This window comes from Lissotriton vulgaris, chromosome 12 (genome assembly GCF_964263255.1).
Source record: "Lissotriton vulgaris chromosome 12, aLisVul1.2, whole genome shotgun sequence".
Taxonomy (NCBI): domain Eukaryota; kingdom Metazoa; phylum Chordata; class Amphibia; order Caudata; family Salamandridae; genus Lissotriton; species Lissotriton vulgaris.
This window is the reverse complement of record NC_141700.1, coordinates 606,312,833-606,330,351: the sequence shown is the minus strand read 5'-3', so window position 1 is coordinate 606,330,351 and position 17,519 is coordinate 606,312,833. Positions and strand designations below refer to the sequence as shown.

The 17,519-nt window shown below is 48.8% G+C and overlaps 1 protein-coding gene across 1 annotated transcript in view; it reads left to right on the top strand.

Moving 5' to 3' along the window:
- PKD1L3 (polycystin 1 like 3, transient receptor potential channel interacting) overlaps window positions 1-17,519 on the top strand; it is a 1,100,724-nt gene that overhangs the window by 364,426 nt on the left and 718,779 nt on the right. The window contains exon 11 of the mRNA XM_086945530.1: window positions 15,813-16,043. Within this exon, the coding sequence (XP_086801656.1) occupies window positions 15,813-16,043 (231 nt within the window). The remainder of the gene's footprint in view (window positions 1-15,812; window positions 16,044-17,519) is intronic.

Genomic DNA, 17,519 nt, shown 5'->3' with positions numbered 1-17,519 from the left:
TAGTATACCTATATCTAACCCCAAAATGGACACACGGATTCCTATCAGTCACTCCTAGGGCAGGCCTTGACAATCCTGAAAGCAGAGTGCTTGTAATCGTGTGAGATGGTGCTCTGGCATGAGCTGAGCCCGTTTGCAGCTTGCGGAACCAAGTCCTAATAGCTGTTCCATGATAACGCATACCATATACTCTTAAGTGCATTATAATCCTCGCGGTAAAATGCTATCTTTGGTATCGCTTTATCAAAACATGTCGAGTAAGGTGTCATACGAATTGGAATACTAACCCCTCGCCAATTCTGGCGACGGGGTTAGCATTCCACCCTTCTAGAGGGACACGACATTTACGTAACTGTGAACCCCGGTTAAAGTTAACTGAAGCCACAGCTCCACAAAATGGATGCTGCCACCACAGACACGAGTCTGACCTCCTGCTGCTGGGAGTCCTTCCAGCGAGGAGAGCTTGGACAAAGGGTTTCCTGTCAGGGGCGGTGCTAGCACCATCCCAGACAGGGTTTTGTGTATCCTGGGTAGGCAGGGCTTTACAGGAAGGTGACTGCAAGTGGCACCCCGGTGCTCACTACGCATCTGCCGGCTAGAACCAGTTCCAGGGGCACACCAGCCCCTGACCTGGGGACAGTCCGGCATGGGAGAGGGGTGTAACCACCCCCCTTCCTGGTCCCACCCCTAGGGCAGGACCTAGTCGCGTACCCACCCCTTTCTTTAGGATAAAGGCAGGAGCGGGGACCCTTCCAAATTAGATCATCTTTGAATCAAGAAACTACTTTCCACGAAAGGAACTCTCGACTCTTCTCAAGATTTCTCCCTTGTGACTAAGGAGTAGTCACCATCTAAGAACTCTGCGGTTTGCTGCACGTCCTTCCTCCGGAATCCTACTGCCCAGCTCGACGAGACCCGGCTTCCCTGGCACCTCTGACCTCTACCTACCTCTACAGCTAAGCTGAGAACCGTAGGTGCGACGAGACCTCGAGGGACTGGCCATCATCAGAACTGCACGTTTTCTATCCAGCACGACCGCCTAGGGATCCTCTGGTGAGTGCTTTGGGGTCCGAGAAGCCCCAACCCTGAGCAGCTCCAGCACCGACGTCCAGCCACCCAGCATCTCCACGATCTGCGTGGGGCCCTTCTGCTTTCTGCTGCTCACCGCGTTGTCTGGCTACTAGCCCGCTGGCTTGTGGCCTTCTCGACGACGCCCGACGACATCAACGCTGCTAGTCTGGTTGCTCCAGACTGGCCCTTGCTCCCTTCCAAAAGAGGAGCACCCCGGGCCCTCCTGGTCCACTCAAGACGCCATTTTAGGTCCACCGCGTGGGCTTGAATTTGCCAAGGCTTGTTGCCCCAATCCTGGGCCCAGCGACGCCGACAGCATCAACCATCGTGGGACAGCTCGCACCTCCATCCTGGTCGCCGACAACGCCTCCTGGTCCGCGAGACTGCAGAGCCCAGCGTCACCCACTCACCTAGTCGAGGTGACTACCATCCGGTGCCCTCCTGGTGCCCTCTGACTACTGGCTAGTAGTCACAAACTTGGTCCCCTCTGCTTTCAGGTGTCATCCATCTTCGATCCAGGCTTGGATCACTTCGAACTATCTTCATTGGTCGCCTGCCAGCAACTTCTTTCTTCAGGCTCCTGGTTCGTCAGCGAGGATTCCCGACGTCTAAACAGACCTATGCAGCCGCAGCCCCTGGGCTAGGTAACTTCGGCATTTCGGTACCCCAGCATAGCCTCACTATCTAAGGGTCCAGAGTCACTGTCGTTTTCGACCTACCTTATCGGGTTCGCCCGAGAACACTAACTTTGTCTTTACTAGCTCCCATAGACTTTGTCCCGCATCCCGCGTGAGAGTGTACACTCTGCACCCGAGTCCCCTAGGCCTCCTACTAGTAATCTGAAGGTTCAGTAACGTAGTCCTAGCGATTCCAAAGCCTATTAGTACAGTACTTACCTCCTAGTAATTTCGCATTCCACTTCCGTAGTATATGGTTTTTCGTGCCCCTCGGGCATTTGTGTAAATTGTGCAACTTGAAGTATTTTCGTAAGAGTTTTGTTGTGTGCTTAGTACCCTGTCCTCATAAAGAGTACAGGGCTGTTGTGATCTAAATAAATACACTGTTTATTTTCATAACACTTGTGTGGTGTCCTTTCACTTGGTGTTCAAGGGGTATATGTGATGGTATAACAGCTGGCTTAACACGCCCTCTAGAGTTTAGCCCGAAGACTGCTCGTATCCACGCTACTAGGATAGCTGGTCTATAAGGTTGACTTACAACCAATCACCATAAGGGTTGTTTGGACTGATACATAGTGATCACTAGAATAGTGAGCACTGCATATCAGGCCAACTTCTCACATTGGTGAGCAGCGGTTGGGATTTGAGCTTGCTGTTGTTTTACCACACGTATCCTAAGAATATCTTGTGAAAGATCACATAAGTACTCCAGGTACATATAACTTAGCTTTGAATACTCTGAGTTCTACTGAACCAGCTGTTGTAGCTCCTCAAGGCTTAGCACACCTTGGCTACAACTCTTAGCAAGGGATCAGTAGGCAAACAAATAGTGTAGGTAGGTGCATCACTTACACCACACTAGAAGCAGCATGTCAGACAAAGGAGGAAACTCTGATTCTCCCCTTGTGTCAGTAGACCTTCCACAGGTCACTTCCAGATATGCTGCACTTAGCTTCCAGGAGATGAGACAAATCTGTACATCCAGGAAGCTAAAACAGGGTGCAAACCCTACCATTCCCTTTCTGATTGGTCTCTTAGAGACTTATGATGCTAGGAGGGCTGGTAACACAGAACCTTCTCATCCAGATGGGAATATGCCTCCCCTCGAGGGAACCACAGGTGACCCTGACCTTATCCATCTCTCTGCAGAAGGTGAAGAGGAGGATGAGGATCTAGAGCCATCTGAGGATGAGGCAGACAAAGGTCCAGAAGTAGTTAGCCAGCTAACTAGGGACAACTTAAGCAGGTACGAGAATGGTACTAGGAGACCCCTGGGGCCCCTCTCAGGCCAGCTTAACATTGGGAATGGACGAGTTAGGTCTCTATCCAGAGGCTCTAACAGATCCGTTCGAACCAATGGCTCTCAGGGCTCTTCTCAAAGAGGGATGACATCCCCTCAGAGGAGAGTGTACGAAGCCAAAGTGAGGGAAGTCAATCTGAGGACTGAAAGGGAAGAACTTGCCCTGGCCAAAGAGAGACTTGCCTTTGCTAGAGAGCAAAAGTTAAGTGGGTTAGATTTCACTGGTGGCAGCATTCCCCCAAGGGAAAACAGGAGTTTAGATACTAGACACCTGAGTAAGATAGTGCCCCCCTTTAAACAAGGGGATGATATCCACACATGGATTACTGCTTTGGAGAGGGCCTGCACTGTACAGTGTGTCCCCCAGAGTCAGTGGGCAGCTATCTTGTGGCTCTCCTTTGAAGGTAAAGGTAGAGATAAGCTCCTCACTACTAGAGCTGAGGATGCTAACAATTACCAGGTCCTGAAGAATACACTGATTTATGGGTTTGGCCTAACCACTGAGCAGTACAGGTTGCTGTTCAGGGATACCCAGAAAACTCAGTCTCAGGATTGGTCTGATTTTGTCGATTGTGCCACTAAGGCTTTGGACGGCTGGTTGCTGGGCAGTAAAGTTACTGATTATACAGGATTTTACAATCTGATCATGAGGGAACAGATTTTAAACAATTGTCAGAACCAGTTGTTGCATCAGCACCTTGTTGACTCGGATCTGACCTCTCCCCAAGAATTGGGAAAGAAGGCAGACAGATGGGTCAGAACAAGGGTTAAGCAAAACCAGGGCCAGAACCAGGGTGGTCAGAAGAAAGCAGACCAGAAGGGTAAAGATTCTAAGGGTGAACAAAATGACCAGAAGTCTTCGACAGGTCCCCAACAACCCAAAGAGGGTGGGGGTCAGGCTTCCCAGAAAAAGAAGAATCAAGAAGGCCAATCAAAAAGGTGGTGCCAATACTGTAAAAGTAAAACTCACTGGTTTAGTGAGTGCACCAAGAAAGGAGGGCAGACTCCTGCTACTGCAGCCCCTAAGGCACCTGTGCCCCCTAGTACAGCCAGCAGTAGTAGTACACCTCCCAAGGGATTAGTTGGGTTAACCTTGGGTTCTGAGGGGTATGACAACTTAGTTGGCACACTCACTCAGGCTGTCCTTGTCTGTACAGGGGATATGGATATATCCCCTGATGTCAGTCCCAATACTTTGGGCAAATACAGGCAGACGCCTTTGATAAATGGAAAAATGGCTCAGGCCTATAGGGACACTTGTGCCAGTGTCACCATGGTGACACCGAACTTTGTGGACCCTGGACAGATCATGCCAGGTACAGATTTCCTGGTGACCAATGCCAGCAACGTCACTACCAGTCATAGTATGGCGATTGTTGCTTTCCCCTGGGGAGGGGTAAATGGCCAGAAAAAGGTTGTAGTTAGTTCAGACCTCCCAGTGGATTGTTTGTTGGGCAATGATTTGGAGTCATCACAATGGTCAGAAGTGGAGCAGAGGACTCACATGGAGATGTTAGGCTTGCCAGCACATGTGCTTGCTGTGACTAGGTCACAGGTCAGAAGATGCCCCACTGAACAGGTGCTGGATCCTGGAACAATGGACCAGACACCTCCCAAGAAGAAGAGCAGTAGGGTTAAGGCATCGCCTTCCCCCTTGCCCCAGGTTGAGGATCAAGTCTCCGAGGAGGCTGACCCACAGGAACTGAGGGAAACTGAGCCTAAAGAATTCGAACTTGATCAAGTTGAGTTTCTGGGCTCAGGGGGACCCTCAAGAGAAGACCTGGGGAAGGACAAGTTAGACTGCCCATCCCTTGAACCCCTCAGACAGCAGGCTGCTGCTGAGGCTGCTGGGAACGCCATAGGTACCTACAAGGTATACTGGGATGATGGACTCCTGTACACTGAGGCAAGAGACCCCAAGCCTGGCATGGCCAGGAGGCTGGTTATCCCCTTGTCTCAGAGAGGTTTCCTTCTTACCTTGGCCCATGAGATTCCCTTAGCAGGACACTTAGGCCAGACGAAGACTTGGGACAGGCTTGTCTCACACTTTCACTGGCCTCACATGAATGAGGATACCAAGGAGTTTTGTCGCTCCTGTGTCACTTGCCAAGCCAGTGGTAAGTCAGGTGGCACAACAAAGGCCCCCCTTATACCAATGCCTGTGGTGGGGCTGCCCTTTGAAAGAGTGGGGATTGACATTGTTGGTCCAATGGAACCCCAGACAGCATCAGGGCACAAGTTTATACTGGTGGTAGTGGATCATGCCACCAGGTATCCTGAAGCTATTCCCCTTAGGACCACTACAGCACCTGTTGTGGCAAGAGCCCTAGGTGGAGTGTTCTCCAGAGTGGGCTTCCTTAAGGAGGTTGTCTCTGACAGAGGTGCAAACTTCATGTCAAGCTACTTAACTGCTATGTGGAAGGAATGTGGTGTCAACTACAAGTTCACTACACCCTATCATCCACAATGCAATGGGCTTGTTGAAAGGTTCAACAGGACCCTAAAAGGGATGATTCATGAACTACCTGAAAAGCTCAGGCGTAGATGGGATGTCCTGATTCCCTGCCTTTTATTCGCTTATAGAGAAGTCCCACAGAAGGGAGTTGGCTACAGCCCTTTTGAACTTTTGTTTGGACATCCTGTAAGAGGACCCCTGTGTTTGGTGAAGGAAGGATGGGAGAGACCTCTCAAAAAGCCTGCAACCAACATAGTGGACTATGTACTTGGTCTCCGCTCCAGGATGGCTGAGTACATGGAAAAGGCATCTGAAAACCTTAAGGCCAGCCAAGAACTCCAAAAAGCTTGGCATGACCAAAAGGCTGTCCTGACTGTTTATCAGCCTGGACAGAAGGTGTGGGTGTTGGAGCCAGTGGCCCCAGCAGCACTCAAAGACAAATGGTCTGGTCCCCACACAATTCTTGAGCAAAAGGGAGAGGTCACCTACCTGGTGGACCTTGGAACTCCCAGGAGCCCCCACAGGGTACTCCATGTCAACAGGCTCAAAGCATATGTCGACAGGAAGGACATGAGCTTGCTCATGGCCATAGATGAGGGACAGGAGGAAGAGAGTGACCCTCTCCCAGACCTGCTCACTCAGAATCCTGATGATGGATCAGTGGATGGTGTTGTCTTTTGTGGCAGCCTCTCTGAACATCAACAGAAGGATTGCAAACAAGTTCTTCAATCCTTCAGGCATATGTTCTCTCTAACACCCAGTCAGACCAATTGGTGTGCCCATGAGGTTGACACTGGTGACAGCTTGCCAGTCAAGAGTAAAATCTACAGGCAGCCTGATCATGTTAGAGACCGCATCAAAACTGAAGTGCAGAAAATGTTGGAGTTGGGAGTCATTGAACCCTCGGATAGCCCTTGGGCTAGTCCAGTAGTTCTAGTGCCAAAGCCTCACACCCAGGGTGGTAAGAAAGAGATGAGGTTTTGCGTAGACTACAGAGGTCTCAATGCAGTCACTAAGACTGATGCCCACCCAATACCAAGGGCAGATGAGCTTATAGATAGATTGGCTTCTGCCAACTACTTAAGTACATTTGACCTGACAGCTGGGTACTGGCAAATCAGGTTAGCTGAGGATGCCAAGCCCAAGACAGCATTTTCTACCCCTGGTGGGCATTATCAATTTGTGGTAATGCCCTTTGGTTTGAAAAATGCACCTGCCACCTTCCAAAGGCTGGTGAATCATGTTCTCACTGGGCTGGATGACTTCTGTGCAGCATATCTTGACGATATTGCTGTCTTTAGCTCCACCTGGGAGGATCACCTGGTCCACCTGAGGAAAGTGTTAGAGGCACTGCAAGCAGCAGGTCTCACTATCAAGGCCACAAAGTGCCAGATAGGGCAGACACAGGTTGTATACTTGGGCCACCTTGTAGGTGGAGGCCAAGTTCAGCCACTGGAGAGCAAAATACAGTCAATCAGGGACTGGGCTCCTCCAACCACCCAGACTCAGGTTCGAGCTTTCTTGGGCCTGACTGGTTACTACAGAAAGTTTGTCAGGAATTATGGATGAATTGTGACTCCACTTAATGAACTGACAAGTAAGAAAATGCCAAAAAAGGTTCAGTGGACAGCAGGCTGTCAAAAAGCATTCAATGACCTAAAACAGGCCATGTGCACAGCACCTATCCTCAAGAGTCCAGACTACTCCAAACCATTCATGTCCAAACAGATGCTTCTGAGTTGGGTGTGGGAGCTGTTCTATCTCAACTGAATTTTGATGGTAATGACCAGCCCATTGCTTTTATAAGCAGAAGGCTGACCCCCAGAGAGAAAAATTGGTCAGCTATTGAGAGGGAGGCCTTTGCTGTGGTTTGGGCCCTGAAGAAACTGAGGCCATACTTGTTTGGCACTCATTTCAAGATTCAGATCGACCATAAGCCCCTCTTATGGCTAAATCAGATGAAGGGTGAAAACCCCAAACTGCTTAGGTGGTCCATTTCCCTACAGGGGATGGATTTTACAGTGGAGCATAGACCTGGCACTGATCATGGCAATGCAGATGGGCTCTCCAGGTATTTCCACTTAGAACAAGAAGACTCACCTGGTCAAGGTTAGTTTATTGTCCCAAAGTTTGGGGGGGGGGGTCATGTAGGAGAGTAGGGTCTGCAATCCTATGATCACCCAGATTTTTTGCTTTTGTTTCACTGGTTTACGACTTTCTCTGGCTGTGGGCCTGCCAATCAGACCCACAGCCTAGCTGTTCTCTCACTAAATTGACATGTGTACCTTAGGTGCATTATCCAATTGGAACTGGGCCACCTTATCAGACCCTGTAACTCAGGGCATAGGTGTACCCAGGGCCTACCAGGGGCTGAAGCATGTATTATGCCACCCCTGGATGGCCATCTAAATCTGACACAACTGGCTGCACGACAGCTGGGGCAAGGTGGTGTAATCACCCTTTGCTTTAGATATAGTATACCTATATCTAACCCCAAAATGGACACACGGATTCCTATCAGTCACTCCTAGGGCAGGCCTTGACAATCCTGAAGGCAGAGTGCTTGGAATCGTGTGAGATGGTGCTCTGGCATGAGCTGAGCCCGTTTGCAGCTTGCTGAACCAAGTCCTAATAGCTGTTCCATGATAACGCATACCATATACTCTAAAGTGCATTATAATCCTCGCGGTTAAATGCTATCTTTGGTATCGCTTTATCAAAACATGTCGAGTAAGGTGTCATACGAATTGGAATACTAACCCCTCGCCAATTCTGGCGATGGGGTTAGCATTCCACCCTTCTAGAGGGACACGACATGTACGTAACTGTGAACCCCGGTTAAAGTTAACTGAAGCCTCAGCTCCACAAAATGGATGCTGCCACCACAGACAAGAGTCTGACCTCCTGCTGCTGGGAGTCCTTCCAGCGAGGAGAGCTTGGACAAAGGGTTTCCTGTCAGGGGCGGTGCTAGCACCATCCCAGACAGGGTTTTGTGTATCCTGGGTAGGCAGGGCTTTACAGGAAGGTGACTGCAAGTGGCACCCCGGTGCTCACTACGCATCTGCCGGCTAGAACCAGTTCCAGGGGCACACCAGCCCCTGACCTGGAGAAAGTCCGGCATGGGAGAGGGGTGTAACCACCCCCCTTCCTGGTCCCACCCCTAGGGCAGGACCTAGTTGCGTACCCACCCCTTTCTTTAGGATAAAGGCAGGAGCGGGGACCCTTCCAAATTAGATCATCTTTGAATCAAGAAACTACTTTCCACGAAAGGAACTCTCGACTCTTTTCATGATTTCTCCCTTGTGACTAAGGAGTAGTCACCCTGCATCCGCAGGCACCATCTAAGAACTCTTCGGTTTGCTGCACGTCCTTCCTCCGGAATCCGACTGCCCAGCTCGACGAGACCCGGCTTCCCTGGCACCTCTGACCTCTACCTACCTCTACAGCTAAGCTGAGAACCGTAGGTGCGACGAGACCTCGAGGGACCGGCCATCATCAGAACTGCACGACTTCTATCCAGCACGACCGCCGAGGGATCCTCTGGTGAGTGCTTTGGGGTCCGAGAAGCCCCGACCCTGAGCAGCTCCAGCACCGAAGTCGAGCCTCCCAGCATCTCCACGATCTGCGTGGGGCCCTTCTGCTTTCTGCTGCTCACCGCGTTGTCTGGCTACTAGCCCACTGGCTTGTGGCCTTCTCGACAACGCCCGACGACATCAACGCTGCTAGTCTGGTTGCTCCAGACTGGCCCTTGCTCCCTTCCAAAAGAGGAGCACCCCGGACCCTCCTGGTCCACTCAAGACGCCATTTTAGGTCCACCGCGTGGGCTTGAATTTGCCAAGGCTTGTTGCCCCAATCCTGGGCCCAGCGACGCCGACAGCATCAACCATCGTGGGACAGCTCGCACCTCCATCCTGGTCGCCGACAACGCCTCCTGGTCCGCGAGACTGCAGAGCCCAGCGTCGCCCACTCACCTAGTCGAGGTGACTACCATCCGGTGCCCTCCTGGTGCCCTCTGACTACTGGCTAGTAGTCACGAACTTGGTCCCCTCTGCTTTCAGGTGTCATCCATCTTCGATCCAGGCTTGAATAACTTCGAACTATCTTCACTGGTCGCCTGACAGCAACTTCTTTCTTCAGGCTCCTGGTTCGTCAGCGAGGATTCCCGACGTCTAAACAGACCTATGCAGCCGCAGCCCCTGGGCTAGGTAACTTCGGCATTTCGGTGCCCCAGCATAGCCTCACTATCTAAGGGTCCAGAGTCACTGTCGTTTTCGACCTACCTTATCGGGTTCGCCCGAGAACACTAACTTTGTCTTTACTAGCTCCCATAGACTTTGTCCCGCATCCCGCGTGAGAGTGCACACTCTGCATCCGAGTCCCCTAGGCCTCCTACTAGTAATCTGAAGGTTCAGTAACGTAGTCCTAGCGATTCCAAAGCCTATTAGTACAGTACTTACCTGCTAGTAATTTCGCATTCCACTTCCATAGTATATGGTTTTTCGTGCCCCTCGGGCATTTGTGTAAATTGTGCAACTTAAAGTATTTTCGTAAGAGTTTTGTTGTGTGCTTAGTACCCTGTCCTCATAAAGAGTACAGGGCTGTTGTGATCTAAATAAATACACTGTTTATTTTCATAACACTTGTGTGGTGTCCTTTCACTTGGTGTTCAAGGGGTATATGTGATGGTATAACAGCTGGCTTAACACGCCCTCTAGAGTTTAGCCCGAAGACTGCTTGTATCCACGCTACTAGGATAGCTGGTCTATAAGGTTGACTTACAACCAATCACCATAAGGGTTGTTTGGACTGATACATAGTGATCACTAGAATAGTGAGCACTGCATATCAGGCCAACTTCTCACAGAGCCCCCTCGCAACCATCGCACGCCAACACAACCTCAACATTATCTCCTACGCTGATGACACTCAGCTGATCCTCTCACTCACCAAAGACCCAATCACCGCCAAAACCAACCTACATGAAGGGATGAAAGAAGTAGCCGAATGGATGAAGCACAGCCGTCTAAAACTAAACTCGGACAAAACGGAAGTCCTCATCTTAGGTGCATCCCCTTCCGCCTGGGACGACTCTTGGTGGCCAACGGCCCTAGGAAAAGCTCCCATACCGACGGAACACGCACGGAACCTGGGCATCATCCTGGACTCCTCTCTCTCGATGACCAGACAAGTCAACGCCGTCTCATCATCATGCCTCAACATCCTACGCATGCTCAAAAAAACATTTCGCTGGATCCCCACGAAACAAGAAAAACGGTCACCCATGCACTGGTTACAAGCCGTCTGGACTACAGAAACACCCTTTACGCCGGCACCACCGCAAAACTGCTGAAAAAACTCCAACGCATTCAAAACGCCTCAGCCAGACTCATACTAGACATCCCCCGCACAGACCACATTTCCGGTCACCTGAAAGACCTTCACTGGCTCCCCGTCAACAAAAGGATAACGTTCCGTCTCCTCACCCACGCACACAAAGCCCTCTACGAACTTGGACCTGACTGCCTCAACACGCGCCTTTCCTTCTACACTCCCACCCGCCAACTGCGTTCGTCCAACCAAGCCCTCGCCGCTGTTCCGCGCATCCACAAAGCTACCATGGGGGGAAGATCCTTCTCCTACTTAGCGGCCATAACCTGGAATTCCCTTCCCATCCACCTCCGCCTTACCCAAAACCACCTAGCCTTCAGAAAACAGTTTAAAACCTGGATATTCGATAAGTAAATCCCCCCCCCCCCGCCCCCCCCCTCCTCAAGCGACTTTAGACCCTCTGGGTATGTAGTGCGCTATATAAATTTTGACTTGACTTGACTTGACTACAGGAAAAGCCCTTCACAGACTTCCTTCTTCCAGATCCCTGTGATCAAAGACTTTTTGGAAGGCTTGAAGAAGTGTTCCCTCCTGTCAGGCTTCCTTCGCCTTCATGGGAATTGAATGTGGTGCTGTCCAGTTTGATGAAGGAGCCTTTTGAACCCATTCATAAGACTTCGTTGCAGCACCTGTCCTGGAAGGCGGCGTTCCTCGTGGCCATTACATCGGCCCGCAGGGTGAGTGAAATTCAGGCGTTGTGTTGTAATGAACCTTATACTGTTTTTCATGCTGCTAAAGTTGTTATGCGCACTCACCCTAAATTTCTTCCCAAGGTTATTTCTGATTTTCATGTCAACCAGACTATAACTTTGCCTACGTTTTTTCAGAACCCTTCATCTCCAGCGGAACGGTCTCTACATTCCCTGGATGTTAGGAGGGTGTTGAAATTTTATCTGGATAAGACCAAAGGTATTCGTAGGTCAGACCAATTGTTTATCAATTATGGATCGGTCAGGACGGGTCTTTCGACCTCTAAGCAGTCCATCTCTAGGTGGATTGTGTCCTGCATACAACTGTGTTACCAGAAGGCTAATAAGGCCTTAGGAGGTAAGCCTAAGGCTCATTCCACCAGGGGCAAAGCTGCCACAACAGCCTTGCTCCGTAATATGCCGATTGCAGAAATTTGCAAGGCCGCCACTTGGAAGTCGGTTCATACCTTTGCTAAGCATTACTGTCTGGACACTGATGCCAGAGCGGATGCTCAGGTTGGACAGGCTTCGCTGCGGAATTTTGCGCACAATAGTGGTGTTGGTTTCTTTCTCCACCGCCGCTTTGGTGTGGGGATGGGCTTGCCATTCTATTCACTAGATTATGACTATACACAGAGATCCCCTACTACAGAAGGAGTAGTTTCTTTTCTGTAACTCCAGTTCTGTAGTAGGGGTATCTCTGTTATAGTCATAAGCGCCCACCCTCCTCCCCGGTGGAGACAGATATTCATGTAAGGAATGCTACAGGTCTGGCGTGTTACGCCTTCAAAAAGAACTGAAAGTAGAGGGACCTGCAGGGCATTCTGGGATACTGTGAAGTTCTGGAAAGTTCTCTTAAAGGCACAGTATCCTGTTCTGAGCCACATTATGGCAGCCTATGGGGCTTGTCTGTCCATGTCTTCCTCTCTATCATTCCAGAGGGGTTTTTTGCTGAAGGCAAGGGAAATCTGGACAGGCTTGCTGTATTGTGGATTTTTGGTGGAATTTCTAGCTGAAGTACTGGACAGTGTAGCCTGTTTGTAGGCTGCATTATATGTCTTTAAATTCTCTCTTAAGTGTCTGTGCAGTTCTGCGTCTTTTCGACACTTTAAGAGATTATTTTTGATTGCTCCGGGGTCCACGCACATGGGCGGGACTATTCACTAGATTATGACTATAACAGAGATACCCCTACTACAGAACTGGACTTACAGAAAAGAAACTACTCCTTCCCAGCGCAACTGCAGTTCAAAAACAACAACAAACCGCCAGTTGTACCTGTGAATTCTCGCTTCTCCGCATGAATTTACACATTGTACTGTGAGCTTGGTTCCCAAAGCTGAAAGAGGGCGACAATGCAGGGGGTCCGATTCAGTAGCCCTCGTGGCCAGCCGCTGCTCCACGGATATCAGATGCATTCTACAAAGCTATACACATGCATTCCTGGCTGGGTGGAAGCGCTACTTAATATGGCGCTGCTTTTAGGCACACAAAATGATCTACAATGTAACGGAGATAACACTAGGCTAAGGAGTGACAAAAGAGCGGGGGTCTTGTCGCACGTCCACGACCTTTGTTTGAACAGGCCCTGGGAACCAAATCATTTTAGAACAGAGGCGTGAGATTGCTTCACCTTCCCTACGCACGGCGGGAGCCAGTGTGTGGGGACGCCGGCTGCCTCTTGGAATATCCATGCCGATCTGAAGGTTCTGCACCAGCGGCGCCTTCCTTGCGCTGGGCAGTTAGTGTGTGGACGAGGCAACCAACTTTTCAGGCAAGTCTGGGCTACCCATATCTAGGCTGATCCACGCTGCTTGCCAACCCCCACACAGACATTAAAAACGAGATTTATATTGCACCCAAGGCTCTAGCTTTAGGCAAAGCTAACAGCGCCAGCTCAGCCCCTCCAAGCTGTCCACATGTGTTGTTTACAAACACAGCAGCAGCACGGTCTCTCCTTACCTGTCCCACACAGTACGGCACAGACATGCTGCCGGAGTACAGCGCAACCCAGCTCCACTGAAGTGGCTACGGAGCCTCCCCGAAGTGCAGCCCCAAGCGTGGCGCCTGTTTCATTAGCACCCTGCTGATCAAAGCGAGCCGCAAAACACAGAACAAAAGCAAGATCGGCCACTATATTTAAGGACTACAACGCAGGGTGCAGCGATGAGAGCTGGGCAAGCCTGCAGCTATCTTACGATGGCATGAAGAGTAGTTCGGGGAAGGCACGGGAGATAAAGTGAAGTGGATGGAAAGTGAAAGCAGGCATGGCGAGGAAAACACATTGTGCCTGCAGTAGGAACAAGCTGTCGCCATTGTGAAAAATATAGTGCATCCAGGCTAATGAAGGAGACAGTCTCACGGCGCGAGTAAAGCATCCAGTCCCGGTGGGCGGGGCTAAAAGCGGACAGAGGCAACAAGGAGGGATTACAAGCACTGGGGGAAGAGAGCACGGCCTGCGGCCGTGAATAAGTGACGGCGGGGGGCGGGGCAGCGAAGCCTTTGATGTGCCAAATGCTGCTGGCAGGGGGAAGGATCGGGCAAGCTCGTCCACGAGCTCGTGAACTGTTGGGAATCCTCCTTGAGGACAGCCAATCAGCTGCCTGAAGAGAGCCTTTGGGGAAAGAAGCAGATCAGCGACATAAGGGCTCCCCCTGTTCTATTTCTGCGAAATAGAAAAGGGACGAGCCCTAAAAAGGACCTGTGGATGGGATCCCTAGGGCCTAATAAGGCTTGGAGAGGGCAGGCCATGTGCCTCCCTATCCTTTACAAAACATAAAGCCCTGTGGCCGATCCCATGCCATGCACGACAAAAGGCATGGGATTGAAAAAAAAAAACCAAAGTTTAAAAGTGACGTTATTGTTAGGTGTGATAAAAAGATCTGTTTTTGTTTACAAAAAAAACAATTCACTGAAAAAATAAAAGGTTAAAGTAACGTTATAGTTAGGTGCATATGACAGTGACAACATTAACATTTTTAACAAAATAAACCACAGAAACTCACCAGTTATAGTTAGCAGAGCTAACTATAACTTGCACCTCCGCCATGCACTGCTTATGACCTCACATATTACACCACTCGTGACATGTTCTATGACATCTTTATGACATCACTGATGACAGGTCCAATGACATCACTGATGACATAATCCAATCTCCTTTTGTACACATTACTGGCTGAACGGTTAAAGCATTAGAGCTATGAACGCAAGTGCAAAATAGCTCAGAATAATATGAAGCATCATTACTTCTATCATACATAAAACCCCCATAGGTAAAGAAACTATAATGTTACTTTAACCTTTACTTTTTTAGTGAATATAAATACATAAATAATTATTTGATAGTTTATTGATACACCTATTTTCTATTTAAAAGAATAGTATTATTTTTTTTAATTAAAAATATTTTAGATTCAGTCAGTAAGTCGCTTTGAAGTATTTATAATACATATGAAATAAAAACAATAATTTTATTGCATGGGATTCTTTAAAATATTCTTCAAAATTATAATTTATAAATTAACTATATTTAAATAAATGTATTATTTCATTACATTTTATATTAATGTGCTATAACACTATATCTTGTTAAAGATTTAAACATTTAACAAATTATGTTACAATATTATTATATATTGAATGTTTTTCAAATTTGTTTTAAGTTAAGTGCTTTTTTCTACTTTTCCCTATGGTTTTCCTGGTGGTGCAGGTCTCTGTCCGACAAGTTTGCACTGATAAATCCTGTTGTAGGATTCTCCACTCCCCGAATTTAGGAGGTGGAGACATGTAAGTCTACACTTGGGAGTAACTTTACACTCTGAAATATTGAACAGCAAAAAGAGTGTAAAGTTACTCCAAAGTGTAGACGTATATTTACACGTGAGTACATTTATACATGTACATTTACTTTTGTGAATAGGGCTCACAGAGATAATGCATAAGCAATCCAAGATATAAGAGAAGAAGCAAAGATGGAAATAGCTTGGAAAGTTAGTGTTGCCACTATTGTGAGATTGACTATGTTCTGCACTTGCAAGTTCTAAGCATAGGAGTATTCTAATAATGTGTACAAGGTTTGCAATTTGAGGAGCTTGTAACAAGTTGACATGTGAACATGAACTTACCACAATTAACTTCTTATCACCTCAAGTTTGGGTGTTATGTGTCACCAAAATGTTCTTGCTGTCCCATCATGTGATGTGGGTACATTATTCTTTGATCTGCAGGTTGGACCAAAGACAACAGCAACTGCCACTCAGTGCCTGTGCCATCACCTTACATTCTTTGGCAGCACATTTCTCGTCATGCCCAGGGTGGTGGATATCAGAGACACAGTCAAGTTGTTTGCTAATGCTGCCACCAATCCTGTTGCACCTATTCTTTTGGGGACACTTGCAGGCTTGTATATCCTCACTGCTATTTGGTGTTACATGAAAGATAAACAAGACAGGACCAAGGTAAGAAAGTGTGTTTATGGCTATTAATTCCAAAAAAAGCATATGTCCCATTTTTGCCTGTTTCAGGTACTGGACTATCCCATTCATTTCTAACAGTGCATGTTAACTTTCAACTTGTCAGTTCTCAAACATTGTCATTCCCCAAGAATTATCCTATGGCTAAGTGTCATAGATTTATCTCATTTCCCAAGTCTGAAAAATAAAATTCTCCAATTCACTATTAGGTCTGTTTACTGGCGGCTGAGCAACTTTTACACATGTTTCTTTGTTCCTTTTGTTAGTTTATGCAATCCCCTTTCTTTTTCATTGTCTTCTCTTTCTATTTTATTGACTCTACCTAGCCATCTACGAGTACCGATGTTACCACCAGGTCTGTATGCTAATAGATGTAAAGGCAACCAGTAATAGACATGTAATAATGTATATGATTTATAAGATAACTAAAACTGTATAATCATAATCATTGTCCTGCCTCTATGTCCCCGTCTCTTCTCTTGATTGATTAATGGACATGAATTGTGTCTGGACTCACAAATCTGTACTTTATAATATTTCTATTGTCTAGATAGTGCAACTTGGGCATAAATGCATACATGTACCATATCCATGTTATAAACCACAAGTTCGGTACTGCTTGCATGCAGGTATTGTTTGTATTGAAAACATAAAATCTGAAAGAGACACGTTAGTGATAGATTCCTTACCTTAGAATATCCCCAGGCGTCAGACTGGATCCGGAAACTTTTGCGTAGCAGTACCCTTGCGCGTCGGTAGGCGTCGTCTGCGGCTCCGCGTCCATCGTGGGCGCCGTGATGACGTCGTCGGAGTACTTAGACTCCGCCTCTGCATGCTGACGTCAGTTCTTCTTTTTTCCGCGCCAGCCAGCGCAGATCTGGAAAGAGCAGTTACCCAAGTAAATTTTTGACTAACTTTTTGGATCAATTTTTGATCATTTCTCGTAGTCTAACGACTCCGATCGGTGCCGTAGGGATGCCCGGATTTAAGCACTGTGAGGAGTGCGACCGCATGATGTCGGTCACGGACCCTCACCGCCTGTGCCTAACTTGTCTAGTTGTTGACCACGACGACGAGGCCTGCCCCGACTGTCGGGCCCTCTCGAGGAAAGCCAGGCGGGAGTGGTCCCGCAGGCGGCTCGAACTCCGGCAGTCGGCCCCGCGCCGAGTGAGATCCCGGTCCCACGGGAGGTCGAGGGACAGGTCGCGGGGACGGAGCCGTCACAGCTCCGGGAGTCGGCAACACTCCTCCGGGTCGAAGTCGTCAGGTAAGAAGCACAAGAAGTCGAAGAGTCGTCATCGCTCTTCTGACTCCCCCCGACGCTCGCGCGATGCGGCCGGGGGTTCGGGTAACACCACCCACGCGCCTCCTTCGGAGTCGCGGGCTTCTCGTCCCTCCCCACACCCTCCGGTCCCTGGGCAGGACGCGATGCCGGAGGAGATTGAGCGCTTCCTTATGGCC